At 42.8% G+C, this 22,744-nt stretch overlaps 1 protein-coding gene across 2 annotated transcripts in view; it reads left to right on the forward strand.

The window, feature by feature from the left end:
* Nucleotides 1-22,744, forward strand: part of sufu (suppressor of fused homolog (Drosophila)) — a 126,234-nt gene that overhangs the window by 68,540 nt on the left and 34,950 nt on the right. Inside the window, exon 9 of one of the 2 annotated variants that reach the window (XM_059652962.1) lies at nt 22,055-22,099. The exons of the other annotated variant lie outside the window; for it this stretch is intronic. Within the exon in view, the coding sequence (XP_059508945.1) occupies nt 22,055-22,099 (45 nt within the window). The remainder of the gene's footprint in view (nt 1-22,054; nt 22,100-22,744) is intronic. 2 annotated transcript variants of the gene reach the window in all.

Consider the following 22,744-nt stretch of genomic DNA (forward strand, 5'->3'; position numbering starts at 1 on the left):
CGGGGTAACTTTTGTGGTGAAATTGTTTTCAGAACAAAGTTGAAACTTCACTTTATCGATGAAGCAAAAAAGATATTCTACAGGGAACATTTAATGTAGTTAGCTCAGCTGCTCAATATATTGCCTAGTGCATGATTTTAAGGTACTTTAAATTTTTTGGACTTCTCCAGTCCAAAGGGCTGTGTAAGAGGAACCACTGAGTATGTTTAAGATAGAGATCAATAGGCTTCTTGATACTCATGACATTAAAGGATATATGAATAGTGCAGGAAAATGACATTGAGGTAGATAATCAGCAACAATCTAGAATGGTGAAGCAAGCTTAAGGGAATGAATTGCTAATTCCTGCTCCTACATTGCTCAAATGTGAGACCTATTTTCTGCCATCTTTGTAGCAAGCTGTGATTTTAATGAGAAATATTTACTAAAATTATTCGAAAGATTTTAGTGAAACACAAGCCAACTGTAACTGAAAGATTAGCTAATATTGTGCTTTTTCAGAGTCTGTTGAGGCCTGTTGTACTGTTCTAGCATTTAAACTTCTCCATTTCGGAAGTAACTTGCTTCTCTAGAGGAAGCGAAGTAAAAATTGTCAATTATTCCTGGCTGCTAGCCACTTCTTACCACATTACGTTGTCTGAATTTATACCTTTAAAATGAGCCTGTTCAGAACACTTCAGTTTTATTCGGTTTTATTTGAACATAGAACAGTACAGCACAGAACAGACCCTTCAGCCCACGATGTTGTGCCGACCATTGATCCTCATGTATGCACCCTCAAATTTCTGTGACCATATGCATGTCCAGCAGTCTCTTAAATGACCCCAACGACCTTGCTTCCACAACTGCTGCGGGCAACGCATTCCATGCTCTCACAACTCTCTGTGTAGAGAACCCACCTCTGACATCCCCTCTATACTTTCCTCCAACCAGCTTAAAACTATGACCCTTCGTGTTAGCCTTTTCTGCCCTGGGAAATAGTCTCTGGCTATCAACTCTATCTATGCCTCTCATTATCTTGTATACCTCAATTAGGTCCCCTCTCCTCCTCCTTTTCTCCAATGAAAAGAGACCAAGCTCAGTCAACCTCTCTTCATAAGATAAGCCCTCCAGTCCAGGCAGCATCCTGGTAAACCACCTCTGAACCCTCTCCAAAGCATCCACATCTTTCCTATAAAGGGGCGACCAGAACTGGACGCAGTATTTCAAGTGCAGTCTAACCAAAGTTTTATAGAGCTGCAACAAGATCTCATGACTCTCAAACTCAATCCCCCTGTTAATGAAAGCCAAAACACCATGTGCTTTCTTAACAACCCTGTCCACTTGGGTGGCCATTTTAAGGGATCTATGAATCGGCACACCAAGATCCCTCTGTTCCTCCACACTGCCAAGAATCCTATCCTTAATCCTGTACTCAGCTTTCAAATTCGACCTTCCAAAATGCATCACCTCGCATTTATCCAGGTTGAACTTCATCTGCCACCTCTCAGCCCATCTCTGCATCCTGTCAATGTCCTGCTGCAGCCTACAACAGCCCTCTATACGGTCAACGACACCTCCAACCTTCATGTCATCTGCAGACTTGCTGACCCATCCTTCAATCCCCTCATCCAAGTCATTAATAAAAATTACAAACAGTAGAAGCCCAAGGACAGAGCCCTGTGGAACACTACTCACCACTGACTTCCAGGCAGAATATTTTCCTTCTACTACCACTCGCTGTCTTCTGTTGGCCAGCCAATTCTGTATCCAGGCAGCTAAGTTCCTCTGTATCCCATTCCTCCTGACCTTCTGAATGAGCCTACCATGGGGAACCTTATCAAATGCCTTGCTGAAGTCCATAATCTTTTGTATCTTCTGACAGATGGTGGAACAGAGTAGAACCGGGGTGGGAGAGGTCTTTGATCATGTTGGTTGCTTTCCCGATGTAGGGGGAAGTATAATTGAAGTCAATGAATTGAAGGCTGGTTTGCGTGATGGGACTGGGCTGTGTTCACAACTCTAGTTTCTTGCCATCTTGGGACAGCAGTTGCCAAACCACACTATGATGTATCCAGATAGAATCCTTTCTATGGTGCATATATAAAAATTGGTAAGAGTTCTTGTGGACATGCTGAGTTTTTGGGTACTGTACAAGGGATATTGCCTTTGTTTAAGATTTTTAAAGGAATGTTTTGGGATGAACGGGATCATACTTTTATATGTGTTTAAAAAAATGTTGGTATTTAAAATGTTGAATGATTCAATCCATGGTCATGCAGTGTTAAACATATTATTGGATTAATTTCTACCTAAGTCTATTTCCATTGTTGTTGAATGGATTAAACTATGTGAATAAAGAGTTTTATTGTTGCGAGGGGTGTTATTTATTTAGTTGTATAGCAAGTTAGTGGCTGGGCCTTGCTTCCACTGTGCCTTCAATATACATATTGTGTATTATTCTTCACACATCTAGATGTTCCAAAGCATTTCAAAGTCAAGACCTTTGTGAACTGCTGTATGACAACAGGGCGGCTGCTTTTTTCTCAGCAAAATCCTGAGAGGTTTGGGATAGGATTTGAGCAGGAGAGTTTTAGATGAAAGACTAGCCAGAAGAAAATTTGGGATAGTTGACTCTGGCAGTGACAAAGGTGTGGATAAGGGTTTCAACAACAGTTGAGGTGCATGCAAAATCTGGTAGGGTGCAAATTGAAGTTGATGGAAAGGCTATATATTTGGAATCTCTGCTTACAGGAGAATAGGATGCCCATGATGCAAACAACCTCCAGTGGGGGAGTAAGATGGAATTCATTGCCTTTATGTTGGAAACTGGACATATTTGTAACTCTGGTGTTAAATGTTTAGTTGAAGGGGCTTGTGACCCATCCAAGATTAGATGTTGGGCAGTCTGACAGCACAAAACCAATTACGAAATAGAGGGAGATGGTGGTGTGATGGAGTTGGGCTTTTGTCAGCATATATATGTAAATGGAAGCTAGCCCTGAGGACATCCTCTGACTCTGATTATATTGCACTAGCCCTCCTCTACCTTTCTATATTCTTCAGCTGTGTTGACTAATGAAAGAAAACACCCTTATATTTATACAATACTTTTTGTCATCTCAGGGCATCCTTTTGCGCTTTATACCAAACACATTTGAAGTGCAGTAACTAGTGTGATGTGGAAGACTGGTTGATTAAATGTACAAAGGCTAGAATTGTCCAATTAATCAGTTTTAATAATGTTGACTGAAGGATAAACTTGTTCTTGGACACTGTCAGAGCTTACTTGCTCTTCATCAAATATAGGTTTGGATCTTTAGTATGCCATTATTGAGCAGATGAGGTTGTATTTTAAAGTTCAATCCAACAATCGCTTGACTTGCTCCTCCTGAAGTTCTGCTTCAGTTAGGAATGCTACCACTCATCAAGGATGACTCTTTTAGCTGCACCGTTTTATTTAATGCCTCTCCTTTGTTAGACTTGAGGAAATGTAGTTGGGAGCCATAGGAGGGTAAAGAGAAAATATACACTGGGTGTGAGTAAGGATTTCACTGGGACAAGAACATCAAACCTGAAGGTGAGAGAATGGAACGTGTTCGTAACACATGTCATGATCAAATGAAAACTAAAGGCCAACTAATTGGATCTTTAAAAATGCAATTGCCTTAAATGAAAATTGTATTTTTCCCAGAGAACAAAGAAGCAAGTGAAGTTAGAAGGGAATAGGGGGATATTTCGTCCATGATCAGGGACAGGAGTGTGTGATTGCAAGTGAGGTTGGAATGGGGATTCAGAGGTAGCACTAGCAGACCGTCTGCCCTTGCAGTTGTCCAACGGGTTTGATGTTCTTGCAGTTTGTGTGGACTGGCATAACTAATTAGCAAACTGAACACTGTGATGCAAAGGGCCATTCGAGTGGGGGTAGCAAAACTGGAATGTAATAGTAATAGGGGACAGTATAGTTAAGGGGATAAATGTGATTTTCTTAATCCAAGAGAGTGTCTGTTGCTTGCCTGATGACAGGGATGAGGACATCTTCTTGGAGCTAGAGATGAACTTGGAATAGGAGCAGAAGGATCCAGTTGTCATTGACCACATGGGTACCCAGCATTGTAGGTAGGACTGAGAGTAAGAGAGTATGAACAATTCAAAATTTAAGAAAAGTAATTTCTGCATTTTACTACCTGAGCCACAAGCAAATAGGTGTGGGTAGATAAGACCAGAGAACGGAATGTGTAACTCAGGTTGATGTGGGATAGAAAAACTTCTATTCATGGGGCACTAGCAAAGAACAGGGAAGTGAGAGAGCTGTACCAGTCTACAGAGAGGGAAAAATGAACTCTTGAAGCTGTTTCAGTTTTAGTAATATCAGTTTAATATTAATTTATTCAGTATTAATACAGTTTATTCAGTAATTTGTTCTGTAATCCCAGATGGTGCTAGAATGTGGTGACAGTATCGACTTTTCACTGTACCTAGGTACAAATTACATTATTGAATAATTCTAAATCACTTGTTGGCATTCATTTAAACTATGCTGAGACCAGTACCCTTGCGAATTAAGTAATTTAGGTTGTAGAGAGGGCTTTAAATTAGATAGTGGAGAAGAATTTATGGTACAAGGACATTCACAAAGCTAAAAAGAAGGGACAAGGCAAATGTCATGATAACCAGGATGAGACAGAGTACTAGTGCAGATGTGTCCACCTGTGAATAATGTCGGAGCAGGTAAAAAGAATTAAACACTCTTTCTGAATGCTTGCAGCTTTCCTAACAAAATAGATCAATTGGTAGCATGAATGGAAATTAATGAGAATGTAGTAGCCATGAAAGATATTCTGTTTCAATGTGACCAAGGATTCAAGCAGAATATTCAAGCGTATTTAACATTTTGCAAAGACAGGAGGAAAAGGAAATGTTGTAAATGAAGAATGAGATCTTTATGATTGTGACAAATGATCTTTGTTCAGAAAATGTGTAATGTTTGGTTTGGATGGAGATGGGAAGTAGCAGTTAACCAAGTCATTGGTAGGAGTAGTTTATAGGTGTCCTAACAATATCAGCTGACATGCTGGTGTAAGGCTGTCCATTGGAACCAGTGTACCAACAGGTGGATCGTTAACAGTGAGGCAATCAGGGTTGATTCCTCAGATCTAGTGGAAATGCATATTGTTTTCAAGGGTTGATTTTGCACTTGACCAGACCTAACAAACCAGCAAAGAACCATTCTGAGTGAATCCTGAGCAGTGAAAATTTCAAACAATACTTCAGTGAACTGAATTGCAGTAGAGGAAATATAGGGAAGAAGCAGCAATGGAAATTACAAAAGTTGGGAGGTTATGAAGAAAGTTCAGAACATGAAAAATAGTGCATTCTGGATGAGCAAAACTAGTTAAACAGCAGTTGTGGAAAGAAACCAGGATGGTTCAATTCAACAGAAGAGGCAAAAAAAGTAAAGAGTAGTGGGAAACTAGTAGACTGGGAAATCTTTAAAGGCAAACAGAAAGCCACAAAAAAAGTTAGAAAGAAAAGTAAGATAGATTATGAGAGTAAACTAGCTCAGAATATAAAAACGGGCAGCAAAAGTTTCTATAAATATGTAAATTGTAAAAGAGCGGCGAAGGTAAACATTAGTCATTTAGAGGATGAGAAGGCCAATTTAATAATTGGGAATGAGGAAATAGCTGAAACATTAAACAGTTATTTCGTGTCGGTTTTCACAGTGGAAGACACAAATAATATGCCGTAAACTAATGGCAAGTAGGTTATAGCAGGTGAGGACGTAGAAACTATCATTATCACGACGGAGGCAGTTCTGGGCAAGCTAATGAGGCTAACGGTAGACAAGTCTCCTGGCCCTGATGAAATGCATCCCAGGGTAATAAAAGAGGTGATGGGGTGAAATAGCAAATGCACTAGTGATTATTTATCAGAATTCACTGGACTCTGGGATGGTTCCTGCAGATTGGCAAACAGCCAATGTGACGCCAATGTTTAAAAAAGAAAGTAGACGAAAAGCAGGTAACTACAGGCCAGTGAGCTTAACTTCGGTCGTGGGGAATATGCTTGAATCTATCATTAAGGAAGAAATAGCAAGACATTGGATATAAATTGTCCCACAGGAAACACCCAGCATGGGTTCGTGAAGGGTAGGTCATGTTTAACTAATTTGGTAGAATTCTTTGAGGACATTACTTGCATGGTGTACAGTGGGGAACCTGTGGATTTGGTGTATCTGGAATTCCAGAAGGCATTTGACAAGGTGCCACACCAAAGCTGCTACATAAGATAAAGTTGCACGGTATTACAGGTAATGTATTGGCAGGGATGGAGGATTGGTTGACCAGTAGAAAGCAAAGAGTAGGGGTAAATGGGTGTCTTTCTGGTTGGCAGTCAGTGACTAGTGGTGTGCCTCAGGGATCAGTGTTGGGACTGCAATTGTTTACAATTTACATAGATGATTTGGAGTTGGGAACTAAGTGTGGTGTATCAGAATTTGCAGATGACACTAAGGTGAGTGTTAGACCAAAGTGTGCAGAAGACACTGAAAGTCTGAGTGAGTGAGCAAAGGTCTGGCAGATGGAGTACAACGTTGATAAGTGTGAGGTCATCCATTTTGGAGGAATCACAGCAAAATGGACTGTGTTTTAAATGGTAAAAAATTGCAGCACACTGCTGTGCAGAGGGGTTTGGGTGTCCTTGTGCATGAATTGCTGAAGGTGGGATTGCAGGTACAGCAGGCGATTTTAAAAAAGGCAAATGGAATTTTGTCTACCATTGCTCAAGGGATGGAGTACACAGGGTGGCTCTGCTACAGCTGTATAGCATCCTGGTGAGGTCACACCTGGAGTACTGTGTGCAGCCTTGATCTCCTTACTTGAGATGAGATGTACTAGCACTGGAGGGGGTGCAGAGGAGATTCACTCGGTTGATTCCAGAGTTGAGAGGGTTGGATTATGAGGAGAGACTCAGTAGACTGGGCATTGGAATTCAGAAGAATGAGGGGAGATCTTATAGAAACAAATAAAATTATGAAGGGAATAGATAAAATGGAGACAGGGAGGTTGTTTCCGCTAGTAGGTGAAACTAGGCCTAGAGGGCATCACCTCAAAATAAAGGGAAGCAGATGTAGGACTGAGGTTCGGAGCAACTTCTTCACCCAAAGGGTTGTGAATCTGTGGAATTCCCTGCACAGTGAAGTGGTTGAAGCTACCTCACTGAATGTTTTTAAGGCAAGGCTAGATAAATTTTTGAACAGTAAAGGAATAAAGGGTTATGTTGAATGGGCGGGTAAGTGGAGCTGAGTCTCAAAAAGATCAACCATGATCTTATTAAATGACGGGGCAGGCTCGAGGGGCCAGATGGCCTACTCCTGCTCCTAGTTCTTATGCAATCTCATTGTGATATATGATGGGCTGTATTAGTGTACTTCCTTTCTTCTCACAAGAAGAATGCTTAGTAGGATTATAAAGGTACCCAGAGTAGGATAATTGAATATTATAATTAGAAGAGCTGCTAGATTTTATGATTCTCAGATAAAGAGGTAATGGTAACCCACAATTTTTAATTAGCTTTGCGCATAGCTGCCATACTGCAGGAAGGATGTCATGGAATTGAAAGTGATTTCGTAAAGTAATAACTGGGATGAAAGTTGTGACTTGAGGGAAGACTAGAGACCTTGGAGCTCTCTTCTCCACGTTCAAAGGTCTGGATGTTTAAAATTATCCATAATTCTTAAGGCAAATGAAGGGAAAAATTTGAAGCAAAAGTTTAAGAATCTTTTCAATGCCGTGTCACAAACTGCATTTCAGCAGCTAGACATAATAGCCTTAAAAAATTCAGGAGATAAATATTTGGAAAAGAAAAAATTAAAGAAAATGTCTACTGATGCATGTGAAAATCACATGTGTGCAGTACCTTTTCCAGTACTGGTAGTGACTTCATTCTGCCTCATTTGCTCATATTTAACATGCTTATTTTAACATCGCTATGTACGTTACTGGCAGCGTGTTTCACAAAGCGTGTATGTACGGAACTTTTGCATGTGCAATGTGACTCTTTTGGAGCTATCAGGCAATACTGCAAAAGCAGAAGGCTGGATATTGGAATTGAATTGACCTGAAAACAGACTAACATGTGGCACAGACGACAAAGAAGCCCACCTCACAGCTATTACATGCGTTGGGCCTGGCACGTAAGTCCCACCCTTGGGATATGCTGACCAATCTGCAGCAATTCCAGCCAAACCAGCATGCAGCAAGCTCAGTGTTCAAAACAACCAGTACTGTAGGCAAGCCCATTAGCTGGGCAACATGGATCCTGGAATGCAGCAATCCTGGGGTGGGGTTGGGAGGGTTTGGAAGACATATTTTGTTTGGCTTGTCAAATCAGGCCAGTGGGAAGGAAAAAGGATAGAATCTTCAACAGATTGTGTTTTACATATGCGCATCTGGGAAGAACTTTGCACTTTTAAACAATTACATGCACTATATAAATGGAAATTCTGTCTGGATTGTTGTAGGATGTTCTGTCTTTAATTTTGCTGTTACTGATGCCATGTACTTTGAGGTAGAGGGCTGAATGGAGGATGTTTGATGAAGATCATGGCTCAGAGGAGAAAATTCAAGGGTTATGGGGAGAAAGTGGGAGTATGGCTTGATCTGTGGTCTACTCCTGCCCCTATTTTCTCTGTTTCAAAGGTGTGGATCAGTCCTTATTTCTCTTGTGAGCTTCCCTCGTGGCTGCAAGCTGGCATTAGCCACATGGCTAGTAATAGATACTTGTCTTTTCATTTTTTCTTCTCAGAACCTTTGTAAAACAATTATTTTGAAAGGTATAAATTGAAGTTTAAGAATTAACAAAAGATAGCATAGTGTTCTGTATCAAGATGTAATAAGCCGCTGAAACATTAAATTCCAAATAGAATCTTTTCTCGCAGGTACCTAAAGGGTAGCTATTTACCTTATCATGATAGCCTTTTAGAATCAGCAATTCCTAACTGTTTGAGTCACCGTGTCCATTTTTTTCACGTTTTAAAGCAAGAGTCAGAGAATGATGCTGAAAGTTGAAGTTATTCATGTTTGCTTCTGATAATAAACTATTCTGACTATAATCCTTGAATCAGACATCCTTTGGCGTTGACTATATAAATTAGGGGTAATTCTGTAACTTATTTGAAAAGGTCTTAAATTAATTTTGTATATTACTCATGGAATTGTCCAAGAAAGGAGACATATATCCCATCAGTTTGTACAGAGTAAAGTTCTGGATTTTGACGTGTAAGCTTGCTGTGGTGTTCCATGTCATTATTCACTCATTCAGGCTATTCAAATATCTAAGAACGTGTGTTCCAGAGCACTTAATGTTTTGAATGGGGATGCTGTCTTGAGAAACCAGTTGGAATGGGACAGATAATGAGAACTGCGGATGCTGGAGAATCCAAGATAACAAAGTGTGGAGCTGGATGAACACAGCAGGCCAAGCAGCATCTTAGGAGCACAAAAGCTGATGTTTTGGGTCTAGACCATTCATCGTAAAAAGGCCCGAAACGTCAGCTTTTGTGCTCGTAAGGAATGGGAGAAGTGTGCACCTAGCCATAGCCACACTTAGTCATTGTTAACATATGATTATCGTGTAATAAAATGCTCTTTAAAAAATGTAATAATTGACAATCTAATCGTGAAATGGTTTGAAGGAATTTCTAATTTTTAAATTTGCAACAACTTGAGAAGAGTAGACCAAATAACACACATTGTCTGTGTTACTAACATTCAGCTGAAAGTAGTTAACGGGTAGCTTAAAGATCAAATCTTACATTGGTGAGTTTTGCCAACAAAGTTGTGGCTCTCTGGAGGTTGAGGTCAGATTTTTCAATGGGACTAATTAAATTAATTCTTTTCATAAGCTGTCCTTTTAAATGGTCTTGTTTTCGTAAGCCTTCCATAGTTCAATTTTACTTCAGGGATTTTTATTTTTTTCAAAAACATGCCGGAAATGGTTTTTCTCAGCAGATAAACAAAATAATCGAAGAATGAATCTTTTCATTATTGTTCTCCTTAGATGATTTAACTTCTGTACAGTCCAAGCTTTTAGGATAGAGATAGTAGGAACTGCAGATGCTGGAGAATCTGAGATAACAAGGTGTAGAGCTGGATGAACACAGGCCAAGCAGTATTATTGGAGCAAGAAAGCTGACGTTTTGGGCCTACCCCCTTCTTCAGAACTGGGGAAGGGTAATGGGGTTCTGAAATAAATAGGGAGAGAGGGGGAGGCAGATAGAAGAGAAGATAGGTGGAGAGGAGACAGACAGTCAAAGAGCCAGTAAAGGTGAGGAGGTAGGGAGGAGATAGGTCAGCCCAGGGAGGATGGACAGGTCAAGGGGGCAGGATGAGATTAGTAGGTAGGAGATGGGGGTGAGGCTTGAGGTGGGAGGAGGGGATAGGTGGAGGATGGATACATCAGTTATATTTTTGAATTATTTGTCACTCAACCATATTGGATTTTCAGACTCAGAATTGTTTCCTTAAATAAAGCAAAGAATTGGATGCTGAAAAACAGTGTTGGAGAAACTCAGCAGGTATGGCAGCATCTGTAGGGAGAGAAACAAGTTAAGATTTTGAGTCCAGTGATTCAGATGTTGCCAGACTGCTGAATTTCTCCAGCACTTTGTTTCAAAATTCTTCCCTTCATGTCGTCAGATTTGAATTCTCCCTGATTTATGAAATTTCTGGGCTTGGGTGCCTCTACTTGCCAACTGGGTAGATTATCTTGGCTGATTCTCAAATGAGTTGAGAGAGTAGAAATCTGAGAGCTCTGCTCAGCTAGGAAAAATGGCATTAAATTACAAATAGACTCAACAAAATAACTGAAGGGAAGTGAACAGTTATTTCATTTTTTGTTCCTTGTATATTAATTATCAATTAATGTTTTGCTCCTTTTTATTGCAATTTGATTGTCAGTGAATTTCAAAAGGTGTGCTTTAATTATAAATGTTGATCTTAATAATGCAACATATTAAACGAGTGTCAGGTGTTCTCATTTGGGTCTTCCAATATACTGTTCTAAATTTCTGCTGTGTTATTTGCATTGATATTAAAGTACTAAAATTTATCATGGAATATGAACATTGTCTGAACTGTTACTTGAATACAGTTATTTAGCATGGGACAGTCTAACTTATTTGGGCCAATATCTGCCGCACGACACATGAATTAGAAGGATAGTTGTCTAAAATCAATCTATGGTCCAATGAATTTTAATTTTTTTAAATATCAAAATACACCAACAACACAATTTTGTAATTTTCTCTGATCTAAGGTTGCGATGGCTGAAGCCATTGTCTTTGGCTCCCAAATGGTCATGGTAGAAAAATCATTTTGCTGGATAGAGGCCTGGACTACTAATTAAGATATGATTTGAAGTCCGACTTTGGCAGTTTCAGGATTTTAATTCAATTTAAGAATTACAACACATTATTGTAGAAATCAAACTGGTCTTCTAATGCTGTCAAAGCCTGCTATCTTTACATGGTCTGGACTCAAGTTCACACCAACTTGGCTGATTCCTGGCTGAGAGATAGTAGGAGCTGCAGATGTTGGAGAATCAGCAGTAACAAGGTGTGGAGCTGGATGAACACATCAGACCCTGTAATGAGCCGGTTCTATAAGGATGTTTTAAGATGGCAAAACATACATTTTGCTAGCAGTGGCTTGGAGGAGAACTTGAAGGTGATAGTGCTCCCATGTATCTGTTCCCTTTGTCCTTCTAAGTGGTGGGAGCCATCAAAGGAGCCTTTGAGTTGTTACAGTACATGCTGTAATTGGTACATACTGCCATTATGTGTCTGTGTGGAGGGTGACTGTATTGAAGGTGTTGAATGGGGTGGCAGTCAAGTGCTTCTTTCTGGATGATGTTGAGTTTCTTGAATGTTGTTGGAGTTGCATCCATTTAGGCAAGTGAAGAGTATTCTTCACGCTACTGGTTGGTACCTTGTGGATGTGAGTTTGCTCGCAGGAAATGACATCACCAACCCAAGGAAAGCAAAACAGATAAATAGAAAGCGGGACATAACACCAGCCCTTCATCGGAGGCTCACTGATGATGTTACCTAGATTGGTGATGAAACGACTGAAAACTAACCTTCCAGCTCAGCGAGCAAACTCACATCCAGAACCTCAACCTGAGCTACAAATCTTCTCAAAACTCGCTGGTACCTTGTAGATAATGGGCAGGCTGTGAGAATTCAGGGGCTGAGTTGATTCTCACAAAATTCCTAGCTCTGATCTGCTCGTGTAGCCAGTATGGCTCACCTACTTCAGTTCTGGTCAGTTAACCTCCAGGATGTTGTTAGTGGGTGATTCAGTGTTGGTCGGGTGGACGAATATTTCTTGCCACATCGTAGCCCAAGTCTGGATGTTGTCCACGTCTTGTTTTTGTACTTGGACCGTTTCAGTATCTGGGGAGCCTTAACGGTGCCAAACATCATGCAATCATCATTGTGCATACTAACTTATGTCTTTGTTGTGAAGTTAGGGTTATTGATGAAATAGCTGAAAATGCCTCGGTTTTGAGCACTCTACTGAATAACTCCTGCAGTGATGTCCTGTGGTGAGGTGATTCACTTCTGTTATGGACCAGACCAGACCTCCTCAAAATATTTTAAGAAGGTAGCCAAGACTTTTTCTTTTAAGGGAAATGTAAAGTGCCTTGTTCTAGAGCTGTTAAAAAAGGACAATTTATTTAAACACTACAGTTAAAATGCACACGAAAGAAAGAAGGACTTAGAATAACAACTCTGTTGGAAAGCTTACCTAAAGAATAGATACAGTAGCTATTCTTAATTAACTGTTCCAATACAGTAACATCCCATAAACAAACCTCTTTGCAAAAGAAGAAATTCAAAAATACAGATTTGTCCCCCAGGTAACCCAGCAGCAGAGAGAAACCCAGCTTCTAGCTGGAACCAGGAGAGGGAAAAGATCACTTCTGTTTCTTAAAGCCCACGACAGCACTGCTTAAAGCTAAACCGAAAAACTGGAAAAAAAGACTAGAAAGGTCTGAGATAACAAAGTGTGAAGCTGGATGAAAACAGCAGGCCAGGCAGCATCTCAGGAGCACAGAAGCTGACGTTTCGGGCCTAGACATTCATCGGAGAGGGAACTGGAATAAATAGGGAGCGAGGGGGAGGCGGACCAAAGATGGAGAGAAGAGAAGATAGGTAGAGAGGAGAGTATAGGTGAGGAGGTAGGGAGGGGATAGGTCAGTCCAGGGAAGATGGACAGGTCAAGGAGGCAGGATGAGGTGGTAGGTAGGAAATTGAGGCGTGGCTTGAGGTGGGAGGAAGGGATGGGTGAGAGGAAGAACAGGTTAGGGAAGCGGAGAGCGGCAGGGCTGGTTTTGGGATGCAGTGGGGGGAGGGGACGAGCTGGGCTGGATTTGTGATGCAATGGGGGGGAGGGAAAGAACTGGACTGGTTTTGGGATGCGGTGGGGGAAGGGGAGATTTTGAAGCTGGTGAAGTCCACATTGATACCATTGGGCTGCAGGGTTCCCAAGCAGAATATGAGTTGCTGTTCTTGCAACCTTTGGGAGGCATCATTGTGGCACCGCAGGAGGCCCAGGATGGACATGTCGTCTGAGGAATGAGAGGGGGACATAAATTTTTCGCGACTGGGAGGTGCAGTTGTTTATTGCGAACCGAGCGTAGGTGTTCTGCAAAGGCGTCCCGAACCCTCCACTTGGTTTCCCCAATGTAGAGTATGCCACACCGGGTACAATGGATACAGTATACCACATTGGCAGATGTGCAGGTGAACATCTGCTTGATATGGAAGGCCATCTTGGGGCCTGGGATAGCGGTGAGGGAGGTGGTGTGGGGGCAAGTGTAGCACTTCCTGTGGTTGCAGGGGAAGGTGCCAGGTGTGGTGGGGTTGGAGGGGAGTGTGGAGCAGACGAGGGAGTCGCCAAGAGAGTAGTCTCTCCGGAAGGCAGACAAGGGTGGGGATGGAAAAATGGCTTGGGTGGTGGGGTCGGATTGTAGATGGCGGTGGGGTCGGATTGTAGATGGCGGAAGTGTCGGAGGATGATGCGTTGTATCCAGAGGTTGGTGGTGTGGTATGTGCGAATGAGTGTGTTCCTCTGGGGGTGGTTGTGGCGGGGGCGGGGTGTGAGGGATGTGTTGCGGGAAATGTGGGAGACGCGGTCAAGGGCGTTCTCAACCACTGCGGGGGGAAAGTTGCCATCCTGGAAGAACGTGGACATCCGGGATGTGCGGGAGTGGAATGCCTCATCCTGGGAGCCGATGTGGCAGAGGTGGGGTAATTGGGAATAGGGGATGGAATTGTTGCAGGAGGGTGGGTGGGAGGAGTGTATTCTAGGTAGCTGTAGGAGTCAGTGGGCTTGAAATGGACATCAGTTTCTAGCTGGTTACCTGAGATGGAGATTGAGAGGTCCAGGAAAGTGAGGAATGTGTTGGAGATGACCCAGGGGAACTCAAGGTTGGGGTGGAAGGTGTTGGTGAAGTGCATGAACTGTTTGAGCTCCTCTGGGGAGCAAGAGGCGGCGCCGATACAGTCATCAATGTAACGGAGGAAGAGGTGCGGAAGAGGGACTGTTCCACGTAACCGACAAAGAGGCAGGCATAGCTTGGGCACATGCGGGTACCCATGGCCACCTCCTTTGTCTGTAGGAAGTGGAAGGAATCGAAAGAGAAGTTGTTGAGGGTGAGGATGAGTTCGGCCAGGCGGATGAGGGTGTCGGTGGAGGTGGATTGGTCGCGCCTGCGAGACAGGAAGAATCAGAGGGCCTTGAGGCCACCTGCGTGCGGAATACAGGTGTTATGGGGACTGGACGTCCATGGTGAAAATGAGGTGTAGGGGGCCAGGGAATTGGAAGTCCTGGAGCAGGTGGAGGGCTTGGGTAGTGTCACAGACGTAGGTAGGGAGTTCCTGGACGAAAGGGGAGAAAATGGAGTCCAGATAGGTGGAGGTGAGTTCGGTGGGGCAGGAACAGGCTGAGACAATGGGTCGACCAGGGCAGGCAGGTTTGTGGATTTTGGGAAGGAGATAGAAATGGGGCATGCGGGGTTGGGGAACAGTGAAGTTGGAGGCTGTGGGCGGGAGGTCCCCTGAGGTGAAGAGGTCATGGATGGTGTTGGAGATGATGATTTGGTGGTCGGGGGTGGGGTCATGATCAAGGGGGCGGTATGAGGAGGTGTCGGAGAGCTGGCGTTTGGCCTCGGTGATGTAGCGATCAGTGGACCATACTACCACTGCGCCACCCTTGTCTGCAGGTTTGATGGTGAGGTTGAGTTTGGAGCGGAGGGCTGCCTGTACTGTGGGTGAGGGGTGTGGAGAGGTTGAGGCAGTTGATGTCTCGACGGCAGTTGGAGATGAAGAGGTTAAGGGATGGTAGGAGGCCAGGGGGTGGTGTCCAGGAGGAGGACTTGTCTTGGAGGTGGGTGAAGGGTCAGTGCAGGGAGGGTTGGGCTCCCGGTTAAAGTAGTAAGCGTGGAGGCGAAGGCAGCGGAAAGACTGCTCGAAGTCCAAACTTGACTGGTATTCGTTGATGTGTGGGTGGAGGGGGACAAAGGTGAGCCCCTTGCTTAGGACTGACCGTTCGTCCTCAGTCAGTGTGAGGTCTGTGGGGATGGTGAAGATTCGGCAGGGCTCAGTGTGGCTGTCTTCTCTGGGGTTGCTGGCTGTGGAGGCTGTGGGCGGAGTGATGTGGTCCTCTGCTGTGGGCAGGGTTCCATCAGTGTCGGCTGTGGGCGGGGTTCCGTTGGCGTCGGCAACATGCCCCCAGCAGTGGTCGAGAGCGCCCTTGACCGCGTCTCCCGCATTTCCCGCAACACATCCCTCACACCCCGGCCCCGCCACAACCACCCCCAGAGGATCCCCCTCGTTCTCACATACCATCCCACCAACCTCCGGATACAACGCATCATCCTCCGACACTTCCGCCATCTACAATCCGACCCCACCACCCAAGCCATTTTTCCATCCCCACCCTTGTCTGCCTTTCGAGAGACTACTCTTTCAGCGACTCCCTGGTCCGCTCCACACTCCCCTCCAACCCCACCACACCTGGCACCTTCCCCTGCAACCGCAGGAAGTGCTACACTTGCCCCCACACCGCCTATCCCAGGCCCCAAGATGGCCTTCCATATCAAGCAGATGTTCACCTGCACATCTGCTAATGTGGTATGTTGTATCCATTGTACCCGGTGTGGCATACTCTACATTGGGGAAACCAAGCGGAGACTTGGGGACCACTTTGCAGAACACCTCCACTCGGTTCGCAATAAACAACTGCACCTCTCAGTCGCGAACCATTTCAAGTCCCCCTTCCATTCCTCAGACGACATGTCCATCATGGGCCTCCTGCAATGTCACAATGATGCCACCCAAAGGTTGCAGGAACAGCAACTCATATTCCGCTTGGGAACCTTGCAGCCCAATGGTATCAATGTGGACTTCACCAGCTTCAAAATCTCCCCTTCCCCCACTGCATCGCACAACCAGCCCAGCTTGACCCCTCCACCCACTGCATCCCAAAACCAGCCCAGCCGCTCTCCGCTTCCCTAACCTGTTCTTCCTCTCACCCATCCCTTCCTCCCACCTCAAGCCGCACCCCCATTTCCTACCTACCACCTCATCCCGCCTCCTTGACCTGTCTGCCCTCCCTGGACTGACGTATCCCCTCTCTACCTCCTCACCTATACTCTCCTCTCTACCTATCTTCTTTTCTCTCCATCTTCGGTCTGCCTCTCCCTCTCTCCCTATTTATTCCAGTTCCCTCTCCCCATCCCTCTCTCTGATGAAGGATCTAGGCCGAAACGTCAGCTTTTGTGCTCCTGAGATGCTGCTTGGCCTGCTGTGTTCATCTAGCTCCTCACTTTGTTATCTTGGATTCTCCAGCATCTGCAGTTCCCATTATCATAGAAAGGTCTGAGAGCTGGCCACACCCAGCAGCTGCCTCTATTGTTCCAACTTTAAAAAAACATTGAAGGCCTCGCAAGCTCTTTTACTTTCTTGCAGGCAGCTCTCTGCTTCTCATTCAACCTCTTAAAAATAAACCAGGACAAATTAATCTCTTAAAGCCACAGCAACGTCACACCTCCAATAACCATAAATGTCTTCCTTTGCGCTAGCTATGACTCCAACAATGGAGAAATTCCCCCTGACTTCCATTGACTTCAGTTTTACAACGACTGTTATACTGTGAGTACAATGCCATCTTCTGTCAAATACTGGTGAGATGGCAAGGACCATCATCTTTACTTCCATTCTGTAGTTGAGATATTCTGTCCAAATTTTGAATAAAGGTTGTAATTAAATCAGGATCTAAGTAGCCCTGACAGGACCCAAACTGTACATCAGTGAGTAGTTTGCTGTTGAATAAGTGCTGCATGGTAGCATTGATGACCCTGTCCATTACTTTACTAATGATCAAGGGTAAACTGAAGGGGTGGTATTCAGCTAGACTAGATAAAGCTTTTTTTTTGTAGACTGGGCATAGCTTGATAAATTTCTGTATTGCCAGTTAGTTGCCAAAACTGTAACTGTTATAGAACATAGAAAAGTACAGCACAGTCTAGGCCCATCGGCCCACGATGTTGTGCCGTGGAATAATCCTAATCCAAAAATAAAATAACCTCAGCTACATTTCCCTCAATTCACTGCTGTCCACGTGCATGTCCAGCAGTCGCTTAAATGTCACTAATGACTCCGCTTCCACGACTACCACTGGCAAACTGTTCCATGCGCTCACAAGTCTCTGGGTGAAGAACCTCCCTCTGACGTCTCCTCTATACCTTCCTCCTCACACCTTAAAACTGTGACCCCACGTGGCAGTCAAACCTGCCCTGGGGAAAAGTCTCTGGCTGTCGACTATCCATGCCACTCATTACTTTGTACACCTCGATCAGTTCACCTCTCTTCCTCTTTCTCTCCAGAGCGAAAAGTCCGAGCTCAGCCAACCTCTCCTCGTAAGACAAGCCCTCCAGTCCAGGCAGCATCCTGGTAAACCTTTTTTGCACCATCTCCAAAGCCTCCACATCTTTCCTATAATAGGGCGACCAGAACTGGACACAATATTCCAAGTGTGGTCTCCCCGGTTGCCATTCCGAAGAAGAGCCTTTTATCCCGACTCTCTGCCTTCTGTCAGACAGCCATTCCTCAATCCAAACCAGTAGCTTACCTCGAACACCATGGCCCTCACCTTGCTCAGCAGCCTCCCGTGAGGCACCATATCAAAGACGTTTTGGATGTCTAGATAGATAACATCTACTGGGTTTCCCTGGTCTAACATATTTGTTACCTCTTCAAAGAATTCCAACAGGTTTTTCAGGCACGACCCCTTACTAAATCCATGCTGACTTGTTCTAATCTGACCCTGCACTTCCAGGAAATCAGAAATCTCATCCTTGACAGTGGATTCTAGAATTTTACCAACTACCAAGGTTGGGCTAATTGGCCTGTAATTTTCCATAGTTTGTCTTGATCCTTTCTTAAACAAGGGGGTTACGACAGGAATTTTCCAATCACCTGGGACTTTCCCTGACTCCAGTTTCTTTTGAAAGATCACAACCAAAGCCTCTGCTATTTCCTCAGCCACCTCCCTCAGAACTCTAGGATGTAGCCCATTGGGGCCAGGAGATTTATCAATTTTTAGACCTTTTAGCTTTTCTAGCACTTTCTCTTTTGTAATGCCTACCATACTCAACTCTGCCCCCTGACTGTCTCTAATTGTTGGCCTACTACTCATGTCTTCCCCTGTGAAGACTGACGCAAACTACTTATCCCCTACCTATTTCTAACTGATAGTGGTTGTAAATGTTTCAGTCTGCCTTATGCACCGATGTGCTGTGCTCCCCCATTGTTCAGGACAGGGATATTTGTCACCCTTTTGCACATCATCACTCACAACTGGATGTGACAGCACTATGTAGCTAAGATCTGATCCATTGGTTGTGGGATAACTTATCTCTGTCTGTTTCATTCTGTTTGGCATGCAAGTATTCCTGTGGTGTAGCTTTACCAGGTTGAGACTTTTAAGTATGTCAAGTGCTGTTCCTGACATGCCCTTCTATATTCATTGACCCATGATTGATACTACCATCATCAAGTTAGGGGACAGTGAGGTATGTACCAAGCTATGAGATTGCAAATTATGCTTAAGTATAATTCTGTTGGAGCTGATGGTGCACAATGCCTTATGGATGCTCAGTTTTGAGTGGCTAGATCTGTTCCATGTCCTTCCCATTTTGCATGATTGTCATGCCATGCACCTCAGTAGAGGTTATCCTCAATGTGAAGTTGGAACTTTGTAACTACAAGGATTGAGCTGTGGTTACTCCTATCAATATTGTAACGGAAAAATGTGTTTGAGTAGTTAGATTCATCAAGTAAGGTGTTCTTCATATTGGTTCTCCAGAAGCCCACAATCCCAGCATGGCAGACTCTTACTCTGCCAACTCAGTCGATAGTGGAGTGCCCGAAACACTCTTGGCATTGGCCATTGAAATCTCCAACCAGAATAACTTGTGCCCTTTCCACCTTCAGTGCATACTCCGAATTGTATTTTATATGGAACAGAACAGCTTCATCAGCCAAGCAAGAGGCGGTACGTGGTAATCAACATGTTTGACCTAATGTTTCAAAACTTCATTGGGTCTAGAGTCAATTTTGGGGGCACAGGGGCAACTCCCTTGTGTCTGTATTCTGTTGCCACACCTGGTTTCATAGGACCTATCCAGAAAGTGGGATTGTGTCTGGGATTTTGTAAGATACAATTCCATGAGAACGACTAAGTCAAGGAATTGGTTCACTAGTCTGTGGGATGGTACTCCCAATTTTTTTCACAAGTCTGCAGATGTAAGTAAGGAGGACTTTTGCAACATTGACAGGGCCTTGTGTACTATTGTTATTTCTGGAGCCATGGTCAATATCTGATCATCTGTCTGGTTTGATTCCTTTTATCAGTGTTTGTAATGGGTAAATAAAGCTGGTTGGCTTACTAGGTTATTTCAGAAGGTATTTAAGAGTCAACCATGTTACTGTGGATCTGGAATGGCATAGGCTAGACTGGGTGAGAATGGCAGATAATTATCATTCCCTGAAGTGAAACAGATATGTCTTTATGCCAGACAATTCATGGTTTACCATTAGATAGGTTCTTAATTCTGGATTTATTGAATGAATTTATATTTCTGCATCTGCCCTGATGGGTTTTGAATCAATGTCCCCAATAAGCCTGGTCTCTAGATTACTGCTCAAATAGATTCAAAATACTGTGAATGTTGGAAATCTGAAATAAAATGCTGGAAAAATATCTTTGAAGTGAGAAAGTGTTGACGATTTGAGTTCAATGTGATATATCAAATGCGTGTTGGGCGTAATATTAACTTTGTTTCTCTCACCGCAGTTGCAAATCGACCTGCTGAGTTTTTCAGATTTTCTGCTTTCATCTCTAGATTACCAATCCAGTGACGATTCCACCATTCCTCTTACGTTGTCTCCTGTAAGGAAAACAACAGATTGTTTAGATTACAAGTGTGAAGCTGGATGAACACAGCAGGCTAAGCAGCATCTCAGGAGCATATTAGATTAGACACGTTCATTGAACTGAACGTCCTCACTCTGGAACTATTTTTATGAATCTTTTGTGCATTGTCCCTAAATAGTTCCATGTCTTTCCTAACTGGACATACTACTCCATTTGAGTTTGAATCAATGTTTTATGCATGTTTAACATAACTTCCATGATTTTGTGCTTTATGCTTCTGATAGCAAGTCTAGGATGCTGAATGGTTTATTAACAGTTTTCCCAACCTGTCGTACCACCTTTGATGACTTATGTAGATATCTTAATCAACCAGTTCTGATATTTTGACACACGTTTGGGGCAGGTTTCACTTGAACCCAAAACCTTCTGGTTCAGAGGTGGGGACCCTTTCACTGTGCCATAAGACCCCTTTCGGAGGCTTACGTACATATGCTCCTCTAACTCTTAAAAACCCGTTATTTTACATTGTCTCTGTGCCTTCTGTCTACCAAAAATAATGATTTCACGTTTTTCTGCATTATATCTTATTTGCCACTTGTGTGCCCAGTCTACTGTGTGTGTACCCTTTTGAAGTTTTGCACAATGTTTCCAAATTTGTTTCGTCTGCACATATTACATTGTTTCTTGTACACACAAGGCTATTTCATTAATATACATCAGGAAGAGAGGTCATATGGAGGATGTCTGTGATATTGTGACTGGAGATTAAATCTCGTATTCAAACATGCAATTTAAGTGTTGTGTAATTTGTTGGCACATGCCCATTATGGCAATGTAAGATTGTGCTGCATTGGTATGCCTGTACCTGTATTGCTAGTTCCAATGTAGCTCTTCTCATTTTAGTACTATAAAGATAATCACTAAACTATGCAGAATTTTGAAAGGATGGGGATGTCGGTGTGTGGTGTTCTGGTTATATGAATTGTTTCTGAATGCAGTTTATTGGGAATGAGATTGAAAATATATTAAAATATTTGTTTTAAAAATCATGTGGAAATAAATTTGATATTGCTGAAAGTGGGGTGCCTCAGAAATCTGTGGAAATATATGGCTCTCAATTCCCCTAAAAGCTTTTTGATATACTAATGACCTCATTTAACCCCTCGTGGAATGAGAATTTCTCCACCAAATTGTTCTTGAACGTTGAAATACAGCAGTATATGTGCCTAATGATTTCTTGGATTTACCACACACTCTCAACATGTCATTTTAACTGCTCTGTGAAGTAAATATTGCACTGTATGTACCATGAATTTTTTTTTCATTCTTTTCCTTCCTTTTCTCCAGGATTTAAGGCTCTCTAAATTCAAATAATATCAAGAACAGATGTAGGAAATATTTTAATCACTGATAATGTTTTGGCATTCAAATCTACAGAGCAAATTGAAAATACCAAATTGGAGTGGTTTCGTATCAAAGATTAATTCTGTCTGTATATCTGAGTAGATTTGTTTTTAAATTATGCTTGTGATATTTTTGGTACAAATCTACCCATAATTTCTCCATAGACTAGTGCAATCAGTGGGCCATTTCCAGAGCAAGCAAACTGAAAGGTAAGAATATCATGCACAGTTCATCTTACCCCTTCCCAATCTCTCTGGGTTTGTGAAGCCCAAATTGTACTTCTGTATTTAAAAAAAAAACCTGTCTCTTTTGACTGTAAATCCTAGATAAAAATAATCCTAAATCGAAAATTTTCACATTTTAGTAGCATACATGTATATTCTTGTGAGAGTTCCCCATTACCAAGCAAAGAAAATATTTAAATGTAGCATTTTTACATTTGTTTACAGATTATAGTTATTACCAGTGGAGTTGATAAGTGCTGCAGTTGATAAGTGAACACATCGAATTTGCTTGTAGTTTTGGCACAGTCATAATTTCATTGGTTCCATTTGAGAAATTAGAGTGCTTGTAGTTATTGCTGTGTCAATTGTGCCCAGTCTGTTAAATGCCATCTAACAGATGACAGCTTCTCTGAAATAATTCGGACTGAATTTTCATGATATACTCTCATGACTATTTACCCATGACTCAGGAGTACTTTTGCGATTATGCTAATATTTGAAGTATTAATTGTTTAATTAGGTTAGGAAGGCAAACCATTTCAAAATAAATTTTTGCCGCGTTGTCGTCTTTTTTCCCATTGCAGTGGAAAACTAGAATGATTACTCTGAGCTGGAAATAAAAGAAAATGC

The sequence above is a fragment of the Stegostoma tigrinum genome, chromosome 20 (assembly GCF_030684315.1).
Source record: "Stegostoma tigrinum isolate sSteTig4 chromosome 20, sSteTig4.hap1, whole genome shotgun sequence".
NCBI classification, from domain to species: Eukaryota; Metazoa; Chordata; class Chondrichthyes; order Orectolobiformes; family Stegostomatidae; genus Stegostoma; species Stegostoma tigrinum.